This window comes from Coregonus clupeaformis, chromosome 18 (genome assembly GCF_020615455.1).
Source record: "Coregonus clupeaformis isolate EN_2021a chromosome 18, ASM2061545v1, whole genome shotgun sequence".
NCBI lineage: Eukaryota > Metazoa > Chordata > Actinopteri > Salmoniformes > Salmonidae > Coregonus > Coregonus clupeaformis.
Genome location: NC_059209.1, coordinates 31,331,200 through 31,356,118, shown reverse-complemented (window position 1 = coordinate 31,356,118; position 24,919 = coordinate 31,331,200). Strand labels below are relative to the sequence as shown.

The window sequence follows — 24,919 nt, the reverse complement described above, 5'->3', positions numbered from 1 at the left end:
ATCATCACAAAGAACACCACATCTCATCATAACACATCATTCATCAACACTATCCCAACAGAGCAAACCTAGAATTGAACATATCTAACGTATTCTTCCTTTAATCTTCTCTTTCCTGTCTTCCCCTATTCTAGAACCTATTTAGTCATATATGGAAAACCTGCTTTCTTTTTCTATTGAATAATATGTAATAGTCATAAGGCTTTGGGCATAGCAGAGAATAACTTTAGTCAAAGATGTTCCTTCTTTCATTTCTGACTGTGTGTTGTTGACACCTTTAGAAGACTCATCATCTCCCCAAGGTGGTGCGTTTTAATAAGAGCTGTTTTCACTCTCTCGTTATTTATTTTCCTCTCAGTTTCTACGGAATAACTCCTCCGCCTTCCTCCATCACCGCTCGGCTTGAATAGCTAATATTCCCCCAATGTTTCCATAACGTTCCCCAACGTTTCCCTTACGTTCCCCCAACGTTTTCCTAACATTCCCCCAATGTTTGCCTCTGCAGTATTTTAATAGCGTTCAAGCTAGTTAGCATTGGCTCGTGAAACTACATCTAACTTCCTTTATACTGAACACAGATAAATACAAATGGTATCCACGAGTTCATCTGACTCTGGGGAAGTAGATAAAGGGCATTGCCAAAATCCATAATCAATGTTTTTCATAAAATACCCCTCAAACAAAATTAAATGTTTCCCCATATGGGTATGGTACTGGAATTGTAATACTGTATGTTGTGGAGGTTGACTTGATGTGTATGGCACATATTCACTTGAATACTATAGTCGGGATGATGATTATTACAGGTGTTTGTTGGCTATACGCTTAATGCTTCCTTGTTTGTGTGTGTGTGTGTGTGTGTGTGTGTGTGTGTGTGTGTGTGTGTGCAAGTGCATATGGTCAAGTAAATCATACTGATGTTGTCGATCACGTTGAGACCCACAAATAACTCCTCCCTTCTATTTACATTGCCTAGGTGATGCCGGAGCAGCTGGTGTTACAATTGGAGCTTCTGCTGATGGAGGCGGAGCTAAGTGTGACGTCATTGCGTACGATCCAAAGAACCTATGATGTACAGAACAAGGACACTGAGGTAAGACACACACACACACCCCTTCGTTTTCATTAGTTCTCACCTCCCTTTGCAGTGTTTGGTGCTGTGTTATGTTACGTGCAGTATACTGTACTGTGTATATATTATCAACAACATTACATTGTAGTTGAACTGAACTAAGCATCTTTTGTGATAAAATTAAAAAGACAAAAAAATATGAAGGCAGGAATGAAAGACATTTGTATCATAGGATATATAATGAAAATGTACTTCACTTCTAAGAATAAAAGACTGTAAAGGATGTGGTTGTATTGACCCAGTCTGGCCTTCAGTGGTTCAGCATGAAAATGTCTTGCGAAGGCCTGTATAGCCTGTCTAGAGGTAGCAGACCAACAGAGAAACTGCAAAACGACAGTACAAGGACAAATTGGAGTCGTAATTCAACGGCTCAGTCACGAGACACATGTGGCAGGGACTCCAGACAATCACAGATTATAAAGGGAAAGCCAGCCACATCGAGGACACCGATGCCTCACTTCCGGACAAGCTAAACACCTTTTCCTGCTTTGAGGAAACAACACCTAGCTGCTGACGTGTGCCCCCGTTCACGAGGACTGGGTGCTCCCGAGCTCTGTGGCCGACGTGTGTAAGACATTCAAGTATGTTAACCCTCGCAAGGCTGCCGGCCCAGACTGCATCCCAAGCCGAGTCCTCAAAGCATGTGCAGACCAGCTGGCTGGAGTGTTTACAGACATTTTCAATCTCTCCCTATCCCAGTCTGTTGTCCCCACTTGCTTCAAGATGTCCACCATTGTTCCTGTACCCAAGAAAGCAAAGGTAACTGAACTAAATTACTATCGCCCCGTAGCACTCACTTCTGTCATCATGAAGCGCTTTGAGAGGCTAGTTAAGGATCATATCACCTCCACCTTAGCCAACACCCTAGACCCACTACAATTTGCATACCGCCCCAACAGATCCACTGATGACGCAATCGCCATTACACTGCCCTATCCCACCTGGACAAGAGGAATACCTATGTAAGAATGCTGTTCATTGACTACAGCTCAGCCTTCAACACCATAGTGCCCTACAAGCGCATCACTAAGCTCAGGGAACTGGGTCCCATCCCTGTGCAACTGTGTCATAGACTTCCAGATGGGCTGCCCCCAGGTGGTGACGGTGGGCAAAACACCTCTGATCGTCAACACGGGGGCCCCACAGGGCTAAGACCCTCACAAACTGTAGATTCACCATTGAGAGCATTCTGTCGGGCTATATCCCCGCCTGGTACGGCAACTGCACTGCCCACCCTCCAGTACATCTGCCTGCTCTCCAGGACATCTACAGTAGTCGGTGTCTCAGGAAGGCCAAGAAGATCATCAAGAACCTCAGCCATCCGAGCCACGACCTGTTCACCTGCTACCATCTAGAAGGCGGAGACAGTACAGGTGCATCAAAACTGGGACCGAGAGACTGATAAACAGCTTCTATTTCCAGGCCACCAGACTGTTAAACAGTCATCACTAGCCAGCCTCTGCCCAGTACCCTGCCCTGAACCTTAGACACTGTCACTAGCCGGCTACTACCCGGTACTCTACACTGCAGAGACTGCTGCCCTATCATTTACATTTACGTCATTTAGCAGACGCTCTTATCCAGAGCTACTTACAAATTGGTGCATTCACCCTATAGCCAGTGGATAACCACTTTACAAATTTTGTTTTTGTTTTTTTAAATTAAATTTGTGTATTTTTTTTAATTTTTTTCTTATTTAATTTTCTTAATTTTTTTAAATAAAAATTATTTTTTTATTTTTTTATTTTTTTTGTACATAGTCATTGAACACTGGTCACTTTAATACAGTTTTACCCACTTTAAATGTATACTGTATCCTAGTCATGAATCATCCTATATAACTACTGCTGTACACACTACACTTGAGGTTCTGTATGTCAAATCAAATTCTATTTGTCACATGCTTCGTAGGCAACAGGTGTAGACTAACAGTGAAATGCTTACTTACGGGCCCTTCCCAACCAACCAGTGTTATGGTTACTGCTCTGTCCTTCCATGTGAGTATTGTAGAATGTGTGTGAGCTGTGTGTGAGTATTTAATGTGGTGTGAAGGATAGTGTGTGAGCACTGGTTTAAACGCATGCATGTGTGATTGTGTTTGGAAGTGTGTGAGTGACCATGATTATGTGTGTGTGAATGCATGTGGAAGTGTATGTGTGTGCCTACGAATGAGTGTGTGTTTGCATGTAATGAGAGTGAAGGCGTGACTGTGGCTAGCTTCCTTTCATGTGGGTCTCATGTGATGTGTGTGTGTTCGTGCGTGCGTGTGTGTGTGTGTAACGGCCTCTGTAGGTCAAGCACACAGGGGACATTGTACCACAGAAGGCCTTAAAGCCCACGCTAGGTTGAAGGGTCAGAGAGGAAAGGAGTCTGTAACACCAAACCACACCAAGGACGCTCTTCATGTGTAGGAGAAGAGGAGAAAAGAGAGAGAGAGACCTGCAGGGTTGTTTTAGAAGGATGTAGAGTACAGTGCAGCCAGGTCATCCGTGATTCAAGTCAGTATTCGACGTCCATCCATGTCTGAGGACGTCGGGAGATGACATGGAAACCAGCCACCAGGGGCAATAGTGAGCACTGTTGCCTTCAAGTAAATCTTAAGGCCTCTGGTGCCAAAGGTTGCATGTTCGAATCCAGCGATAGAAAGTTGTTTTTATATTTTTGTTTTAAGCCTATCACAAACCTTAACCTTTACCGTAACCATTCAGAGTTAATGCCTAACCTCAAGATTTTGGAGTTAATGCCTAAACTTAACCCTAAACTTAAAAATGTTGAGTTAATGCCTAAACCTAACCTTAAATTTGATGTTTGAAACATGGATGAACGTCTAATTCTGCACAGTGACCTTTACCAGTTTCTGCTAGGGAAAGAACATGTTCAGCATTTTTAGTCAAGTTTAAACCAACATTTATTGTATTTAGTGGTACTTGTCTGTGTGTATCTGTTTGAATGCCTTCTAGGCCACCCTGCTCTGCTGCCCTGTGTAGCCCCGGCAGCTGCTCTCTGTGCTGGGTTGCATTCCTGGGGAGAGCCCTGGGGGCAGCCAGCTGCCTGGTGCCCCCTCTTACCCCCCTTCTTACCCCCCCACACACACACTCACTCACACACACAGACACACCTTTTCACTGGGCCCCTCTCTCTCTGAGGGGAGAAAAAATGCAACCTCTGTTCTCCTTTAGGAACAATCAGGCCTACGTGTGTGCTCGTGAGTGTGTTTTTGTTTGTGTTTGTGTGTTTGTGTGTGTGTGTGTGTTTGCGTGTGTGTGTGTTTTTGGGTGTGTTTGTGTGAGTGTGTGTGTGCGTGTTAGTGTGTGTGTGTTTGTGTGTGTGTGTGTGCGTGTGTTTGTGTGTGTGTGTGTGTGCGTGCGTGTGTTTGTGTGTGTGTGTGTGTGTGTGTAGGTATTTTTTTATCTGGCCTCATCAGTGACATACTGCATGACTGACAGTCATATTGATGAGGTCTTTAGAGGGGAATTAATAAGGAGAGAGACAGAGCGCGCGAGAGAGAGAGAGAGAGAGAGAGAGAGACAGTAGGTACAGCAAGACAGGAGAGATGTTGGGATGTGAAAAAGAGAATGCTGGCAGATGTATTGAAAGCAAGGTAAAAAAAATATAAAAGAGAAAGAGAGAAATATAGAACTGAAATGGCATGTTAGTAAGTGATGTGGTATTAATCAAATCAAATCAAATTGTATTTGCCACATGCGCCGAATACAACAGGTGTAGACATTACAGTGAAATGCTTACTTACAAGCCCTTAACCCTTTTTTAAAAAGTGTTAAGTAAAAACAATAAAAGCAAATAACTAAATAGCCGCAGTAAAATAAAACAACAGTAGGGAGGCTATATACAGGGGGGTACCGGTGCAGAGTCAATGTGCGGGGGCACCGGCTAGTCGAGGTAATTGAGGTAATATGTACATGTGGGTAGGGTTAAAGTGACTATGCATAAATAATAGACAGAGTAGCAGCAGCGTAAAAGAGGGGGGTGGGGGTGGGGGGGGCAGTGCAAATAGTCCGGGTAGCAATGATTAGCTGTTCAGGAGTCTTATGGCTTAGGGGTAGAAGCTGTTGAGAAGCCTTTTGGACCTAGACTTGGCGCTCCGGTACCGCTTGCCGTGCGGTAGCAGAGAGAACAGTCTATGACTAGGGTGGCTGGAGTCTTTGAGAATTTTGAGGGCCTTCCTCTGACACCGCCTGGTATAGAGGTCCTGGATGGAAGGAAGCTTGGCCCCAGTGATGTACTGGGCCGTATGCACTAACCTCTGTAGTGCCTTGCGGTCGGAGGCTGAGCAGTTGCCATACCAGGCAGTGATGCCACCAGTCAGGATGCTCTCGATGGTGCAGCTGTAGAACTTTTTCAGGATCTGAGGACCCATGCCAAATCTTTTCAGTCTCCTGAGGGGGAATAGGCTTTGTCGTGCCCTCTTCACGACTGTTTTGGTGTGTTTGGACCATGATAGTTCAACCTGTTCCACTACAGTCCCGTCGATGAGAATGAGAATGGACACCGACTCAATTGGTGCCTCCAGTGATGCTATCTCTTTCATTGTTACCCAACACTTAGGTTTACCTCCACTTTACTCATATCCTTCCATATCCTTGTCTGTACATAATGCCCTGAATCTTTTATACAACGCCCGGAAATCTGCCCCCTTTATTCTATGTACCCAACGCACTAGAAGACCAGTTCTTAAAGCCTTTAGCCGTATCCTTATTCTAGTCCTCCTCTGTTCCTCTGGTGATGTAGAGGCTAACCCAGGCCCTGCAGCCCTCAGTATCACTCCTACTCCCCAGGCGCTATCATTTGCTGACTTCTGTAATCGCAAAAGTCTTGGTTTCTTGCACGTAAATATCAGAAGTCTACTTCCTAAGTTTGAGTTATTCACTGCGTTAGCACACTCCGCCAACCCTGATGTTCTAGCAGTGTCTGAATCCTGGCTTAGGAAGGCCACCAAAAATTCTGAAATTTCCATCCCCAACTATAACATTTTCCGTCTAGATAGAACTGCCAAAGGGGGTGGAGTTGCAATCTACTGCAGAGCTCTATCATACTATCCAGGTCTGTGCCCAAACAGTTTGAGCTTCTACTTCTAAAGATCCACCTTTCCAGAAATAAGTCTCTCACTGTTGCCGCTTGCTACAGACCCCCCTCAGCCCCCAGCTGTGCCCTGGATACCATATGTGAATTGATTGCCCCCCATTTATCCTCAGAGTTCGTACTGCTTGGTGACCTAAATTGGGATATGCTTAACACCCTGGCCATCCTACAATCCAAACTAGATGCCCTCAATCTCACACAAATTATCAACGAACCTACCAGGTACAACCCTAAATCCATAAACATGGGTACCCTCATAGATATCATCCTGACTAACTTACCCTCTAAATACACCTCCGCTGTCTTCAACCAGGATCTCAGCGATCACTGCCTTATTGCCTGCATCCGTAACGGGTCCGCGGTCAAATGACCACCCCTCATCACTGTCAAACGCTCCCTAAAACACTTTAGCGAGCAGGCCTTCCTAATTGACCTGGCCCAGGTATCCTGGATGGATATAGATCTCATTCCGTCAGTAGAGGATGCCTGGTTGTTCTTTAAAAGTAATTTCCTCTCAATCTTAAATAAACATGCCCCATTCAAAAAATTCAGAACTAAGAACAGATATAGCCCCTGGTTCTCCTCAGACTTGACTGCCCTTGACCAGCACAAAAACATCCTGTGGCGTACTGCATTAGCATCAAATAGCCCCCGCGATATGCAACTTTTCAGGGAAGTTAGGAACCAATATACACAAGCAGTCAGGAAAGCAAAGGCTAACTTTTTCAAACAGAAATTTGCATCCTGTAGCACTAACTCCAAAAAGTTTTGGGACACTGTAAAGTCCATGGAGAATAAGAGCACTTCCTCCCAGCTGCCCACTGCACTGAGGCTAGGAAACACTATCACCACCGATAAATCTACAATAATCGAGAATTTCAACAAGCATTTTGCTACGGCTGGCCATGCTTTCCACCTGGCTACCACTACCCCGGCCACCAACTCTGCACCCTCCGCTGCAACTTGCCCATGCCCCCCCCCACAACTCCTTCACACAAATTCAGACAGCTGATGTTCTGAAAGAGCTGCAAAATCTGGACCCCTACAAATCAGCTGGGCTAGACAATCTGGACCCTTTCTTTCTAAAACTAGCTGCCGAAATTGTCGCAACCCCTATTACTAGCCTGTTCAACCTCTCTTTCGTAACGTCTGAGTTCCCCAGAGATTGGAAAGCTGCCGCGGTCATCCCCCTCTTCAAAGGGGGTGACACTCTAGATCCAAACTGTTACAGACCTATATACATCTTGCCCTGCATTTCGAAAGTTTTTGAAAGCCAAGTTAACAAACAGATTACCAACCATTTCGAATCGCACCGTACCTTCTCCGCTATGCAATCCGGTTTCCGAGCTGGTCATGGGTGCACTTCAGCCACGCTCAAGGTCCTAAACGATATTATAACCGCGATCGATAATAGACAGTACTGTGCAGCCGTCTTCATCGACCTGGCCAAGGCTTTCGACTCTGTCAACCACCGCATTCTTATTGGCAGACTAAACAGCCTTGGTTTCTCAAATGACTGCCTCGCCTGGTTCACCAACTACTTCTCAGATAGAGTTCAATGTGTCAAATCGGAGGGCCTGTTGTCTGGACCTATGGCAGTCTCTATGGGGGTGCCACAGGGTTAAATTCTTGGGCCGACTCTTTTCTCCGTGTATATCAATGATGTCGCTCTTGCTGCTGGTGACTCTCAGATCCACCTCTACGCAGACGACACCTTTTTGTATACATCTGGCCCTTCATTGGACACTGTGTTAACAAACCTCCAAACGAGCTTCAATGCCATACAACACTCCTTCAGTAGCCTCCAACTGCTCTTAAACACTAGTAAAACTAAATGCATGCTCTTCAATCGAACGCTGCTGGCACCCGCCCACCCGACTAGAATCACCACTCTCGACGGGTCTGACCTAGAGTATGTGGACAACTACAAATACCTAGGTGTCTGGTTAGACTGTAAACTCTCCTTCCAGACTCACATTAAGAATCTCCAATCCAAAGTTAAATCTAGAATCGGCTTCCTATTTCGCAACAAAGCCTCCTTCACTCATGCTGCCAAACATGCCCTCGTAAAACTGACTATCCTACCGATCCTTGACTTCGGCGATGTCATTTACAAAATAGCCTCCAACACTCTACTCAGCAAATTGGATGTAGTCTATCACAGTGCCATCCGTTTTGTCTCCAAAGCCCCATACACTACCCACCACTGTGACCACTACCCCATGGCTACAGACGTGAGTGCTACGGGTTCAGTAGTCATTTAGGCAGGTTATCTTAGTGTCCTTGGGCACAGGGACTATGGTGGTCTGCTTGAAACATGTTGGTATTACAGACTCAGTCAGGGACATGTTGAAAATGTCAGTGAAGACACTTGCGAGTTGGTCAGCACATGCTCGGAGTACACGTCCTGGGACTCCGTCTGGCCCTGCGGCCTTGTGAATGTTGACCTGCTTAAAAGTCTTCCTCACATCGGCTACGGAGAGCGTGATCACATAGTCATCCGGAACAGCTGGTGCTCTCATGCGTGCTTCAGTGTTGCTTGCCTCGAAGCGAGCATAGAAGTGATTTAGCTCGTCTGGTAGGCTTGTGTCACTGGGTAGCTCGCGGCTGTGCTTCCTTTTGTAGTCTGTAATAGTTTTCAAGCCCTGCCACTGCCCTGGTTGCTAAGATAGCCTCCTGTTATAAGTGATATGGTATTACACCTGGTTGCTAAGATAGCCTCCTGTTATAAGTGATATGGTATTACACCTGGTTGCTAAGATAGCCTCCTGTTATAAAAATGTGGTATTACACCTGGTTGCTAAGATAGCCTCTTGTTATAAGTGATGTGGTATTACACCTGGTTACTAAGATATCCTCTTGTTATATGTGATGTGGTATTACACCTGGTTACTAAGATAGCCTCTTGTTATAAGTGATGTGGTATTACACCTGGTTACTAAGATAGCCTCTTGTTATAAGTGATGTGGTATTACACCTGGTTACTAAGATAGCCTCTTGTTATAAGTGATGTGGTATTACACATGGTTACTAAGATAGCCTCTTGTTATAAGTGTGCTAGTAAGATTTGTGAGGTGTAGAACTAATGATAGATAGAAATGGAAAGAGAACATAGAGAAACAGATTGTGAAATAAAGAAGAAGGGAAAGATAGTGGATGACATGTCAGATGGAGGGATGTGGACAGACGGAGAAGAGGGAAAAGAGTAAAGCGATAGAGAAGAAAGAGAAGGAAGAGAGAGAGAGAGAGAGAGGGAGAGAGAGAGTCAGAGCGAGAGAGAGAAAGAGAGGCCATCTGAGGCCTATAAAGCATGTTTATTTACAAGGCTGCAGAGGTAAAGCGTGCTTTCAGAGACACTGCTATCAATGGAGCGTTACCCAGCTCTGTTTCTCACTGATTCTCACGCCCCCACACACAGGTGGAAGTGAAAACAGAGTGTATATGAGCGTGTGTGTGTGTGTGTTTGCACTCATGTGTCTGTGCATACATCTGTGTGGGCGTCTGTGGATCATCAATCAAGACACAAGAAGAAAAAGAATCCTCCGCAGTATTGCTGATTCCATCTAGGTGAATTTATCATCTAGGAGAGAAAAAAACACCTTCTCATCACGTTAACTCACAAATCACTCCCATCACAGTGGCTAGTAGGTTGACAGCATATGGCTAGAACACACACACACACACACACACTAACAAGATCTTACAGTTTGACAATATTCAACGTTTGTCCAGGGGGGGCTAAACACTGGGATTGAACACACAACCCTCGGAACCGGAGCTCGCGGCTCACGCCCCTCCGACATCTCCGTCCACAACATCCTAGCAAGCCGCAAGCCTACTTCATGATAATAGCGCTCACTATTGCTCCTAGTTGCCGACGTCTTGGGGACCTGGATGAACATTGAACATCACCTTGGATGCGGAGTGACCTGGCGCACACACACACACACACACACACACACACACACACACACACACACAGGGACACACATAAATAGGATGAGGAGGGATGATGAGGGAGGCAGGGACAGGGCCAGTCTCTGATCTCTCTGGTGACCGCGGTAACAGAGCTCCCATTGATCCTCTGGGGGAAAGGCCTCTTCTTACACACACACACACACACACACACAAACACACACACGGATGGACGGACGACGCACAGAGAGAGAGAAAGATTGCTGGTCTAAATTGTTATGTATGGTATTGTTCTTAGTAAACTATTCTCCATGTCATACTATGATCCACATGAGCTCTTCTTCCATGTATCTGTGTTGTTTTTCTTTCAGGTGAGGCATCGCTGGTGTGAGCTGCTGGTCAAACACAAATACACTCAGGCTTATGGAGATGTGGAGCACTTCCTCATTCACCACAAGGTAACACACACACATACATAACATGCAATGCCGACCCTTGTGCAAAAACATGTTGTGTGTGTATCTGTATGTTAGGCTGACTGTACACTGTCCGTGTGTGTGCGTGTGTTGTCTCTCCAGGCCATGGGTGTGTATCTGTATGGAGAGCTGACGGTTCAGGAGGACTCTGGGCAGCAGGTTCTGGCTAGGCGCTGTCTCTCATTGGTCCAGGACGAGATGGACCAATCAGCTCACAGAGTGGTGGAGGAGATGGTCCTATGAGCTGGCACACAACTGGTACTGACCCGCCCAGCTGAGCCTTCTCATAACTATAGGTACTATATGTTTCTGAACATTATTATGTTCAAAGTGATGATGGTACCTTCTTTATTATGTAAAGAGCAGGCTGAAGTGAGTTCATATTGCTTTGAAACTATTCTGTATGATCTCTTCAATATAGTAGATAGGCAGACATGTAGTGTCTCTTCATTGCTATGTTTTCTCTAGTGCCACGTTTAGATGTTTGTAATGGTCTTGTTTCGCCACATTGCTCTGAGAGTGCTACTGTAAAAAAGTATTTGTTTCGGGTGTATTTTTCCCTCACTGAAAGTCCACCCTGAAGTAACATGGCCGTCTCGCTCTCAGACATTCCTCCTCAAGCTCTGTTAGTGTGTATGTGTGTGTGTTTGTGTGTGTGTGTACGTGTGTGTGTGTGTGTGTGTGTGTGTGTATGAGAGCTCAGAACACTGCCTTTTCCGTGGTTTCACAGGACCGCTGTCAGGATGTGTTTATCAGGGCAGGAATTTGGGAATGTGTTCCTCAAACAAACGGACAGCAGAGAAGGAGAGAGGTAGTGAGCGCTTTCAGAGAGAGGGTGAAATGAGAGAGGACTGAGAGGACTTAGAAGACTGAGTCTCCAGTTAGCCCTGTGCGGCATTTTACTGTGTTTACTCTGAAATTCCTGTGTGTGTGTGTGTGTGTGTGTGTGTGTGTGTATGTGTGTTGTATGTGTAACTGCACTGTCACCCGCTGGGAGGGAAGGTGGTCTCAGGCTTCTCATAACAGCAAGGGGTGTATTTGTTACTTCCCTCCTAGCGAGGGGAAGAGAACATATATTTATGATTCAGACAGAGAGAGAGAGAGAGAGAGAGAGAGAGGACTCTGAAAGAGTAGATATTTTCATAGTGTGGGCATTAACAGGAACATTATAACTTTTCCTAGGAAAGAAAGAGCCATTCAGGCTATCTAGCACAGCGAGGTCAATCGTGATATAAGTCAGTATTCTATGTCCATCCATGTCTGAGGACGTTGGGAGATGACGTGGAAATCGGCCACTAGGGGCAACAGTGTGCGCTGTTAGCTTCAAGTAGGTTTTGGTCTTGCTAGGGTGTTGTGGACGGGGATGGCTGTAAGCATCAGCCTCTGATGCCAAAGGTTGCATGTCCGAATCCAGCTATAGAAAATAGTTTTTGAGATTTTGATTTTAAGCCTGTCCCAAACCTTAACCCTTATCTTAACCATTCTAAGTTAATGCTTAACCTTAAGGTTTCGGAGATAATGCCTAAACTTAACATTCAACACTTCTACATTTTTAGTTTGGAACAACTTCTAAATTTGACATTTGAGAAATATGAATGAACGTCTAATTCTGATGTGAGACTGTGAGAGCTAGTTGATCAAGCATACTAGGCCTGCGAGGCTCCTTTATCTAGACCTAATGCAAACTCTTTATTCACTGTACTTATTCTGGATATCTACATGCTCTGTCTGGTGTAATGCCCACAGTCATGACAAGCCCTAGCCATTGCATACACACTGAACAAAAATATAAATACAACATGCAACAATTTCAAAGAATTTACTGAGTCACAGTTCATATAAGGAAATCAGTCAATTTAAATCAATTCATTAGGCCTTAATCTATGGATTTCACATGACTGGGAATACAGATATGTATCTATTGGTCACAGACCTTAAAATAAAAGGTAGGGGCGTGGATCAGAAAACCAGTCAGTATCTGGTGTGACCTCCTTTTGCCTCATGCAGCGCGACACATCTCCTTCGCATAGAGTTGATCAGGCTGTTGGTTTTGGCCTGTGGAATGTTGTCTCTCTCCTCATTAATGGCTGTGCAAAGTTGCTGGATATTGGCGGGAACTGGAACACGCTGTCGTACACGTTGATCCAGAGCATCACAAACATGCTCAGTGGGTGACATGTCTGGTGAGTATGCAGGCCATGGAAGAACTGGGACATTTTCAGCTTCCAGGAATTGTGTACAGATCCTTGCGACATGGGGCTGTGCATTATTATGCTGAAACATGAGGTGATGGCTGCGGATTAATGGCACAACAATGGGCCTCAGGATCTCGTCATTCAAATTGCCATCGTTAAATGCAATTGTGTCCGTACCTTATGCCTGCCCATACCGAAACCCCACCGCCACGATGGGGCACTCTGTTCACAACATTGACATCAGCAAACTGCTCGCCCACATGACGCCATACACGCTGTCTGGCATCTGCCCGGTACAGTTGAAACTGGGATTAATCTGTGAAGAGCACACTTCTCCAGCGTGCCAGTGGCCATCAAAGGTGAACATTTGCCCACTGGTAAGGACGATGAGCACGCAGATGAGCTTCCCTGAGACGGTTTCTGACAGATTGTGCAGAAATTATTTGGTTGTGCAAACCCACAGTTTCATCAGCTGTCTGAGTGGCTGATCTCAGACGATCCAGCAGGTGAAGAAGACGGATGTGGAGGTCCTGGGCTGGCGTGGGTACACGTGGTCTGCGGTTGTGAGGCCGGTTGGACGTACTGCCAAATTCTCTAAAACGACGTGAACGTTAAATTCTCTGGCAATAGCTCTGGTGGACATTCCTGCAGTCAGCAAAACAACAATCTGTGGCAATATGTTGTGTAACAAAACTGCACATTTTAGAGTGGCCTTTTATTGTCCCCAACACAAGGTGCACCTGTGTAATGATAATGCTGTTTAATCAACTGCTTGATATACCACACCCTGTCAGGTGGATAGATTATATTGGCAAAGGAGAAATGCTCACTACCAGGGATGTAAACAAATTTGTACACACAATTTGAGAGAAATAAGCTTTTTGTGCGTATGGAACATTTCTGGGATATTTTATTTCAGCTCATGAAACATGGGACCAACACTTTACATGTTTCGTTTATATTTTTGTTCAGTATAATATCAGTTAGTCAACTGGATATCTATATTAATGTCTATCATATCTATCTCTATATCTGTGGTTAAATATGTTGTATGGCTGTTGCCATTTGGAACACATTATAGTCTTACAACCGGAGGTACTGCTAAGTACTTGTCCAGATGAAGCAGAGACATACAGATACATCCTTTACCAGGCAAGCAAGAGCAAGACGGGAAGGGTGCTTTCATCCACAGACACACACGCACACTCACACCGAGGACAGCTTTATGTGTGTGCAGAGGGGTGGAGAAAGGATTTCCAGGCGAGTGCTCTGTTTATAACTACTCGGATAAATCACTTTACACGCACACTCTGCTGGGGCCACAGTCTATTGGCCCTTCCTGTCACAGTGGCTCTCTGTCTCTGTCCACCACTGTCTGGCCATCATCACTCCTCAGTACGAATCCACATAGAACTTCAGCTTCAGTACAGGCCTAGAATAGAATAGAGTAGAATAGAATAGAGTCTGCTGCACTTCTCCCAACCTCCATAGACACACAACTACTGTCGTCTGGGGTCACAGAACCATTCGTTTTGACTTAGCAATTACTTAATCAATTTCTTTGTATTGACTTGTTCATGTCTCAATCTCTGACTAAAAGGGAAGCACAAAGCACCTGCTTTCCTATCTAGAATTTTGTCTGAGTGGAGTTGAAAACAACATACTATAACGACTGACCTTTATTGCTTTAATACCCTCATCGTCTAAATCAGGTGAAGCATCTCCATCTCTAGCCCTTGTACTACAGTCAGTGACAGACAGCATACTAGGATTAGTAACACTACACCAAAGTAGGATGAAGAGACTAAGGCTACAATAACATGTATGTCTGTCTGCCTGTCTGTCAGTCTTTTCCTCCCCTCTGTTTTTAAAAGAGGGGGGTAGAGATGGTCTCACTCCCTCTCTTTCCTCCCCTCCCTCCCTGTCTCTTTTCTATTCTTCCCCCTGTACATGCCTGTGGAATCCCTCCTGATCCGCTTAATGAGGGGCATATCGTCTGTGTAGCGGAGCATGGCGAATGGGAGAGGAGGAGAGAAGGAGAGGGGGAGAGAAAGCAGGAGAGAAGGAGAGAGAGAGAGGGAGAGAGAGATCCACAGGTTTGGTCTTTCACGTCTCAGCTGTGATGGTTCATGGTGTGCTGAGAGAATGAGCGATGGAGAGAGAGGATTTACAGGTCTCACCTTTAATGTCAGGATTCCTGGTACGCTGAGCTAGGGATAGAGAGGAAAAGAGAGAAAAAGAGGGAGGGAAAGAGAAGAAGAGAGGAAAAGAGAGAGAGAGAGAGAGAGAAATAGGGGAAAAGAAAAACAGTTTTTCATGTCTGCTCTGGGAGGGTTCCTGGCGTGCTGATTTGTGCCTTAAGATAAAATCACATTGCCAGGGATTACCACCCAGACCAGACCCTGCCGGCTGCCATGACAACCAGAGGCTCCACCACTCAGCCGCCCGCAAGAATAAAGTCAAATAAGACATGATGATCTGGGAGGGTGTGGGGTGTGATGAGGATGACAGGCCCCACACAGGGGAGAGGTGGAAACTTTTTGAGCACGTGTCTCTATGTGGGTGTCCATGTGCAGTCCTCCCTCATGAAAATGTACTACTGAATTACTACTCATCACTACTACACAAGATATACACAAAATCTACTGGTTTTCGTACTTGATTACTATTGAGATGTGTAGTAAACCAGTAGTCATTTTTGTAGTAATTTAAGTAGTAATGAGTGATAAATTGGGATGTTCCACAAATGGTGAACAATACGTATTTCAACTGAAATCACTACATAATTGTCCCTTAATGATTACTGTGTAACTACTGAGCTTTTGGGTATCTACTACTTAAAACCTACACAATTCATACACGTTCACTATTGCCTACACATTACTGCTGTATGCCTACTCAATCCTTATTGAATTACTTCTGCCATTTGTATGTGTAGTGTTGTGTCACTACTGAATTGCTCCTGATCATTTTTAATTTCCTACATAAACCCTTTTGAATACTATTGAAACTGACACATTTACTACTGTTTGCCTATTCAAAATCACTATTGACATCTTCTTGTTTCACTACTGTGTCACTACTAGGCTAGCGCACATGTTGTTTCTGTGACACTCTGGCTCCATGGACTTTGATTATTGAGCCAGGGTTGTTCATTTTCTTTTGGGTGTATTTCTATGTTGGTTTCTAGTTGTTCATTTCTATGTTTGGTGATTAGTCATATGACTCCCAATCGGAGGTAACGAGTGTCAGCTGTCGGCTCGTTATCTCTGATTGGGAGCCATATTTAAACTGTTGTGGTTTCACTGTGTGTTTGTGGGTTTTTGTTCCTGTACAGTCATTTGTCACTGTGGACTTCACTATCGTCATTCGTTTATTTGTTTTCGTGGTTGCTTTGATTAAATAAAGTCATCATGTTCACTCAACGCGCTGCGTATTGGTCCGCTTCCTCAGACGATCGTGACAGAAAAACCCACCGTAAAAGGACCAAGCAGCGTGTCCAGGAGCAAGACAGCTGGACATGGGAGGAGGCGCCGGGTAAGGAGATCGAGAGGCTGGCGATGGCCCAGGTGGGCAAATCGTGGTCCTGGGAGGACATGCTCGGGGGCAAGGGACCTTGGGGGAAGATCAAGGCCCTGGCGAGAGAGGAGCAACGGCGTCAGCAGGGCCATCATCGTTGGAAGGACGAGAGGCAACCCCAAAAAGTTTTTGGGGGGGGGCACATGGCTTGGGCGGCTGGGCAGCAGGAGGCGGCCACAGGGAGACGTGGAGAGAAGGCTATCGGATTACGGGAGCCATTGGCGAGTAGAGGAAGGGAAGTTGTTGCGGCACGGCGTGAGAGACTGATGTGTGTTACCAGTCCGGTCCGGCCCGTTCCTGATCCCCAGTTAAAGCCAGTGGTGTGTGATCCCAGTACGGACCGGCCTGTTCCTACTCCACGCATCAAGCCCACGGTGTGCGTCGCCAGCCCAGCCCGGCCTGTTCCTGCTCCACGCACAGAACCTACGGTGTGCGTCGCCAGCCCAGCCCGGCCTGTTCCTGCTCCACGCACCAAGGATACGGTGTGCGTCGACAGCCCTGCCCGGCCTGTTCCTGTTCCACGCACCAAGGATACGGTGTGCGTCGACAGCCCTGCCCGGCCTGTTCCTGCTCCACGCACCAAGCCCACGGTGTGCGTCGCCAGCCCAGCCCGGCCTGTTCCTGCTCCACGCACAGAACCTACGGTGTGCGTCGCCAGCCCAGCCCGGCCTGTTCCTGCTCCACGCACAGAGGATACGGTGTGCGTCGACAGCCCTGCCCGGCCTGTTCCTGCCACCGGCACCAAGTCTACGGTGCGCGTCGCCAGCCCGACCTGGCCTGTTCCTGCCACTCGCACCAAACTGACGGTGCGCGTCGCCAGCCCGGTCCGGCCTGTTCCTGCCACCCGCACCAAGTCTACGGTGCGCGTCGCCAGCCCGGTCCGGCCTGTTCCTTCTCCCCGCACTAGCCCTGAGATGCGTGTCCTCAGCCCGGTACCTCCAGTTCCGGCACTACGCGCCAGGCCTAAGGTGCGCCTCAGACGGCCAGAGTCTGCCGTCTGCCCAACGGCGCCTGAACTGCCCGTCTGCCCAACGGCGCCTGAACTGCCCGTCTGCCCAACGGCGCCTGAACTGCCCGTCTGCCCAACGGCGCCTGAACTGCCCGTCTGCCCAACGGCGCCTGGACTGCCCGTCTGCCCAACGGCGCCTGAACTGCCCGTCTGCCCAACGGCGCTTGAACTGCCCGTCTGCCCAACGGCGCTAAAGCCGCCCGTCTGTACTGAACCTGCAAAGCCGCCCCGTCTGCCATGAGCCTTCAGAGCCGTCCGCCAGACCGGAGCCGCTAGAGCCTTCCGCCAGACAGGAGCCGCTAGAGCCTTCCGCCAGACAGGATCAGCCAGAGCCTTCCGCCAGACAGGATCAGCCAGAGCCTTCCGCCAGACAGGATCAGCCAGAGCCTTCCGCCAGACAGGATCAGCCAGAGCCTTCCGCCAGACAGGATCAGCCAGAGCCTTCCGCCAGACAGGATCAGCCAGATCCGTCAGCCAGCCATGAGCAGCCAGATCCGTCAGCCAGCCACGAGCAGCCAGGTCCGTCAGCCAGCCATGAGCAGCCAGATCCGTCAGCCAGCCATGAGCAGCCAGATCCGTCAGCCAGCCATGAGCCCGTCCAGCCAGGATCCGCCAGAGCCGTCCAGCCAGGATCCGCCAGAGCCGTCCAGCAAGGATCCGCCAGAGCCGTCCAGCCAGGATCCGCCAGAGCCAGCCAGCCAGGATCCGCCATTCAGTCCGGTGCTGCCCCTTAGTCCGGTGCTGCCCCTTAGCCCGGTGCTGCCCCTTAGCCCGGTGCTGCCCCTTAGTCCGGTGCTGCCCCTGAGTCCGGTGATGCCTCTTAGTCCAGGGCTGTCCCTTAATCCTGTGGGGTTTAGTTGGGGGTGGTCATTTGGAGGAGGCTACGTAAGCGGGTAGTGACTATGGTGGGGGTGGGGACCACGACCAGTGCCAGAGCCGCCACCATGGACAGACGCCCACCCAGACCCTCCCCTAGACTGTATGTTGGTGCGCCCGGAGTTCGCACCTTTAGGGGGGGGTACTGTGACACTCTGGCTCCATGGACTTTGATTATTGAGCCAGGGTTGTTCATTTTCTTTTGGGTGTATTTCTATGTTGGTTTCTAGTTGTTCATTTCTATGTTTGGTGATTAGTCATATGACTCCCAATCGGAGGTAACGAGTGTCAGCTGTCGGCTCGTTATCTCTGATTGGGAGCCATATTTAAACTGTTGTGGTTTCACTGTGTGTTTGTGGGTTTTTGTTCCTGTACAGTCATTTGTCACTGTGGACTTCACTATCGTCATTCGTTTATTTGTTTTCGTGGTTGCTTTGATTAAATAAAGTCATCATGTTCACTCAACGCGCTGCGTATTGGTCCGCTTCCTCAGACGATCGTGACAGTTTCCTCAAGTTTCTAACTGTAGTTATATCATCAAACAATAGATAATACACTTATACAAACAATTCATTAATTACATATTAAATGACATATGTACACTTTTGTTAATCCCTTTGAGGCATTGTCTTCATTCAACTTTGACTTAACTATCTTCAGATCCTCTTTTTTGTTGCAGCCACGTTTCTCCACCACGTAACCTTTTAGAAAAATAAAGACAAGCACAAGAGACAACCAATTATAAGCCATTATCAATAATCTGCTAACAGAGGTTACATAAGAAAGAACAGAAAAAACATTTGATAAACAATGTTAATCTTACCAACAATGGCCTCCAGTCTTCTTATGTCGAGGGCTAAACTATAGACTGTTTATGCTAGCAATCTTTTTCATCTGGTGTGTGGATGTGTCCACCAGCAAGTTAGGCAGTGACCTCTCTCCCGCCAGGTACAGAGCTTAGCTGATTGGTGAACAGTGATTGATCTCCTCTTTGTTCACAGTGGCTAAGTTCTGCACCTGAGGGGAGCATGATGGCTAGAACCAGACAAAGAAAGAGAGATAAAGGGAGGGAGAGGTGGAATGAGAGGATGAGTTGGCACTATTTCCCTCCTCCCCACACGTCTAAACCATATCAACAGTTTTGCATGCAAGAGAAATTCCTCTCTCCTGTCTCTGCGTGTCTGAAGAGACCCTACCTACACTGGAGTGGAGATGTACAGTAGGGATTAATCAGTGTGTGTGTGTGTGTGTGTGTGTGTGTGTGTGTGTGTGTGTGTGTGTGTGTGTGTGTGTGCCCACGCATGTTCCATGGGAATTCGAACTTGGAGTCTCCTTCATAAGTTTGATGTGCTGCACAATTACTAATGAGCCTTGCGTTATACTCTCCTACCCATTCTCTGTTTCTCCCTCTCTCTTCCCTCTCGCCACCCTCTCTCATTCTCTCTCTACTCCCTTGTCTCTGTTTCTCTCTCTCGCCACTCTCTCTTTCTCTCTTCTCTCTCTTCAACCCTTTCTCTGTTTCTCCCTCTCTCTTCTCTCTCCACCCCATTCTCTGTTTCTCCCTCTCTCTTCTCTCTCTCCACCCCTCTCTTTCTCTCTTCTCTCTCTCCACCCCTCTCCCTCTCTCTTCTCTCACTCCTCCTGTGTCTCTATGATCTCTCTCTCTGGGCAGACTGATGGTGATGGTGATAGAGATAGGGAGGGCTGTGGGACACAGGAGACAGTGCTAATAACAAATGAGGAGACACAGGCTCTGCTAATGTTGCTGCTCAGTGAGCCACTATGACGGGGCCGGGAGGACCATCTCCTCCTCCTCCACTTCCTTATCCTCATCTTCTTCCTCCTCTTCCTTGTCCTCTTTTTTTTCGAAATCCAGACAGATTTAGTCAGCAGCACTAACAAATAGGGATGGAACTCAAAAGGATACTACGGGATTTTGGCAATGACGTCCTTTATCTACTTCCCCTGTCAGATGAATTCGTGGATACCACAAGGTATCCCTTTAAGGATTTTGGGCACTGGCCCACAGGGCTAGTAGACCACAATTTTTACTAGCCTGGGTCCAAAGTCTGTGCTGTGCGATATTTGAAAAGACAATATTCCACTAGCCGGTGGGCTAGTTGGGCACATTTTCTACTAACCCGGTCTGAAAAGTACTAGCCTCAGGCTAGCGGGCTAGCTTAATTTCCATCCCGGCTAACAAATATGTTCAAGTCCAATTCGTTATAGCAATATCTATGGTCAATCTTTGCTGATCGCACAATGCCATCTCTTCTTTGAGTGTGCGGTACAGAGCATTGTACGCAAACGAAAACTGACGATGTTGAACTGTTGAGCTCAGACAGTAACTAGCCTAATCAATGGCCGGATTCAATCAAAGGCGTGTTGTCGTCAAGAGCATTGCACTTGACTTTTAAAGGTAATTATGCTTGAGCCGACATCCACAGAACATCAGGGAAATTGCCTTGAAAAGGCATTTTCGCCAATGCAGTGTGCTGCCCTATGACGTGTTTTTGATTGAATCCTGACCAATGGATCAGAGTGAACGCACTGAGCTGGAAAGGTAATTGTGGTGGTGGTGCGGTCAGTGGCAGGACGGGAAGCAGTAGGAGGAGAGCTGAAATAGCACTGTCATCTTTTCTTCCTGAAACAAAATGGCGTCTGTAAGCGAGGACAGACGTGTGAATTAGAAATGAAGGCCATGTGGAGCCTGCCTGTAAAGGACTATATTTAGGGCCTGTTAAATGAGTAATGACTATCAAAGGCCTGTAAAAGAGAGGAATTACCATCGGAGACGATATCTTAAGCCTGATTTATTACAGCCTAATGGAAGGGAAGTCGGGCACATCAAAGCACAATGAAAACCTTATAGAAAGGAGAAACCTAACTTTTTTTACTCTAATGCCAGAAGTCAACTTAAATTTGTTCACTTTAACATCCTGGGTAAACCTCACTTTGTTCTCTTTTTATAAGCCTATTGTGAGGTGCCATATTCCTGCTGTGGGACTGTCTAACTGTTTTCCCAGCCAGACTCCAGCACCTCTGACTTATTGGTGTTGTTAATATGGAGCTGAATGCATGAATGGAACTCTGTGAGAACTCAGAGCCATGTTATGTTAGGCTTACAGCCACCTGTTCTTACTTTTTCTTACTAATAATATGCCATTTAGCAGACGCTTTTATCCAAAGCGACTTACAGTCATGCGTGCATACATTTGTACGTATGGGTGGTCCCGGGGATCGAACCCACTACCCTGGCGTTACAAGCGCCGTGCTCTACCAGCTGAGCTACAGAGGACTTCTTCTTGAGAAGAAGAAGAAGAAGAAGAAGAAGAAGAAGAAGAAGAAGAAGAAGAAGAAGAAGAAGAAGAAGAAGAAGAAGAAGAAGAAGAAGAAGAAGAAGAAGAAGAAGAAGAAGAAGAAGAAGAAGAAGGAGAGAGAGAGAGAGAGAGAGAGAGAGAGAGAGAGAGAGAGAGAGAGAGAGAGAGAGAGAGAGAGAGAGAGAGAGAGAGAGAGAGTGAGAGTGAGAGTGAGAGAGAGAAAGAGAGAAAGAGAGAGGACTTTATAGGACTGTGCCTCCTGTGCCTACTGAGCTGATAACAGTACTACTGAATGACTGGCTCAGTTCAGCAGGAACAGGAGTCCAGCCCACACCAACACCAGATAGACAGACAGTCAGACAGATGGACAGACATCGGAAACATCCTCCAGCCCTGAAGAGCTACACAACAACATCAACACACCTGACTGATACCGTCAGGGGATGCATCCCAAATGGCACTGTATTAGTGCACTACTTTTGACCAGAGCAACTTCCCTATATTGTGTGCTATGCCTATGGGCCCTGGCAAAAAGTAGTGCTCTATACAGGAAAGGGTACCATATGGAACGCAGATACTCCCATGACTGTACTATGAACTGTACACCAGCTCTGAAGAGCACAGCCAGCTGTTATTGTTGTCCTGATAGCAGCTATCCTGCTCTTACACTGTTCTCGTTTACAGGCTGTCCAGCTGCCCGCCTTGGGACATGGGAGGGAGAGGAAACACTGAGGAGTCACAAGTAATGCTCTCACTACTTCTTCTCCAGACAGGAAGACAGAACCAGACTCCAACTTCTATATGGCGTCATGTCCTTATTTCCTTTCCTGCATAATCACTGAAGTGAAAGCAAAGATGGTGGATAAACGAAGATGTCCACTCAGGACATTTACCATTGAAAAAAAAACGTGTCAGTTCCAGTCTGCTTAACATGGTGGCTCTCCCATAGGCACCAATGCATTATCAGCTGGGTCTGGTCTGCTTAGTTCATTGACTGTATATGAACCAGAAAAAATGAGGGACTGGGATGTCTTGCTTCCTCTTCAGTCTTTGATTGAACCTGGTCAAAAGTAGTACAATATACATTGGCCAGTTTATTAGGTACACCCATCTAGTACCGGGTCGGACCCCCCTTTGCCTCCAGAACAGCCTGAATTCTCAGAGTCATGGATTCTATGTTCAGAAACGCTGTGGCTTTCAAACGTTGCTCAATTGGAATCAAGGGACCTAACGTGTACCAGGAAAACATTCCCCACAGCCACCAGACTGTACTGTTGACACCAGGCAGGATGGGTCCATGGACTCATGCTGCTTATGCCAAATCCTGACTCTGCCATCAGCATGGCACAACAGGAACCGGTATTCGTCGGACCAGGCAATGTTTTTCCACTCCTCAATTGTCCAGTGTTGGTGATCGCGTGCCGACTGGAGCCGCTTCCTCTTGTTTGAGCTGATAGGAGTGGAACCCGGTGTGGTCGTCTGCTGTAATAGCCCATCACTGTTGTACTGCACCGTTATTTGCTTGTTTGTGGCCCTCCTGTTAGCTTGAACGATTCTTTCCATTCTCCTTCGACCTCTTTCATCAACAAGCTGTTTTCGCCCACATGACTGCTGCTGACTGGATGATTTTTGTTTGTCACACCATTCTTGGTAAACCCTAGACACTGTTGTACGTGAAAAGCCCAGGAGGGCGGTCGTTTCTGAGATACTGGAACCGGGGCGCCTGTCACCAACGATCATACCACGCTCAAAGTGGCATCGGTCACTCGTTTTGCCCATTTTAACGTTCAATCGAACAGTAACTGAATGCCTCGATGCCTGCTTTATATAGCAAGCCACGGCCACGTGACTCACTTTCTGTAGGAGCGAACCATTTTCGTGAACGGGGTAGTGTACCTAATAAACTGTCCACTGAGTGTATAGAACACTATACAGGGATGCCCATAGCTATGGAGTGGGAACCTATCCAGTCCTTTTTTCCGTGGGTGCTCTTAAAGGTGAGGTATTTTGGGGACACAGATGGGTCGTTCCATAAATGAGTCCCTTTTGGGTAGTGTACTCACATAATTGTAACATTCTGTCAGAAAGAGCACATGTTCACTTAATAAAAAACATGTTTAAACAGGTTAAATAAATAAAAATACAATAGTAAGTGTCTATTAAGTGCAAAATAAAGTAACAGGGTTGACTGTAACAGGGTTGATGGCTTCATCTTAAATCAGGCATAAATCCCCATCTGACAGGAGGAATGGTAGCTTTTTTTTAACCTTAAAATGAATCACTAATCACATAAAATAAACAGTAATCTCCAGAAATGACTTTGTCAAAGCAACAAAATAACTAGTGCCGCGTTCACGTGCTCGTCTGAACTTTCTATTTCCTAGTTGTGATGTCGGAAATACAGTATTCATCCCCCTTGGCGTTTTTCCTATTTTGTTGCATTACAACCTGTAATTTAAATTGATTTTTATTTGGATTTCATGTAATGGACATACACAAAATAGTCCAAATTGGTGAAGTGAAATGAAAAAAATTACTTGTTTCAAAGAATTCTAAAAACTAAATAACGGAAAAGTGGTGCGTGCATATGTATTCACCCCCTTTGCTATGAAGTCCCTAAATAAGATCTGGTGCAACCAATTACCTTCAGAAGTCACATAATTAGTTAAATAAAGTCCACCTGTGTGCAATCTAAGTGTCACATGATCTCAGTATATATACACCTGTTCTGAAAGACCCCAAAGTCTGCAACATCACTAAACAAGGGGCACAACCAAGCAAGCGGAACCATGAAGACCAAGGAGCTCTCCAAACAGGTCAGGGACAAAGTTGTGGGCAAAACTCCCAGTGGCTAGATAGTTATGCACGCTCAAGTTTTCTGTTTCTTTGTCTTATTCGTTGTTTGTTTGACAATACAAAATATTTTGCATCTTCAAAGTGGTAGGCATGTTGTGTAAATCAAATGATACAAACCCCCAAAAAATCTATTTTAATTCCAGGTTGTAAGGCAACAAAATAGGAAAAATGCCAAGGTGGGTGAATATTTTTGCAAGCCACTGTACAACTTTGTTTCATTCCTGTGCTTTTTGGTCAGAACAATTCTTCTACCAATATGATTTTAGCTAGCTTGATAACGTTGTTAATAATAAAGTTAGCTTGCATAACATTGACAATATGGTCAAATTAGCTACATTATCCATATTGATAAGGTTGCAATCTTTTGGTTTAAAAGGTCAGTGGTGAAACGTCACAACTCTGCAACTCGGGCAACTACATTTTCTAGTCGGAACTAGGAATTTCCGATAACCCCGATAGCA

The 24,919-nt window shown here is 46.3% G+C and overlaps 1 protein-coding gene across 4 annotated transcripts in view; it reads left to right on the top strand.

The window, feature by feature from the left end:
• The window catches only part of LOC121581847 (aminopeptidase O-like), a 77,967-nt gene that overhangs the window by 47,255 nt on the left and 5,793 nt on the right, over positions 1-24,919 (top strand). For 3 of the 4 annotated variants that reach the window (XM_041897218.2, XM_041897220.2, XM_041897217.2), the window contains 3 exons: positions 977-1,093; positions 10,519-10,605; positions 10,726-10,919. In XM_041897218.2, the coding sequence (XP_041753152.1) occupies positions 977-1,093; positions 10,519-10,605; positions 10,726-10,866 (345 nt within the window). In that variant the 3' untranslated portion in view covers positions 10,867-10,919. Of the gene's footprint in view, positions 1-976; positions 1,094-10,518; positions 10,606-10,725; positions 10,920-22,286; positions 22,871-24,919 lie in introns of those variants that run through there. The other variant, XM_041897219.2, reaches the window with a different exon arrangement.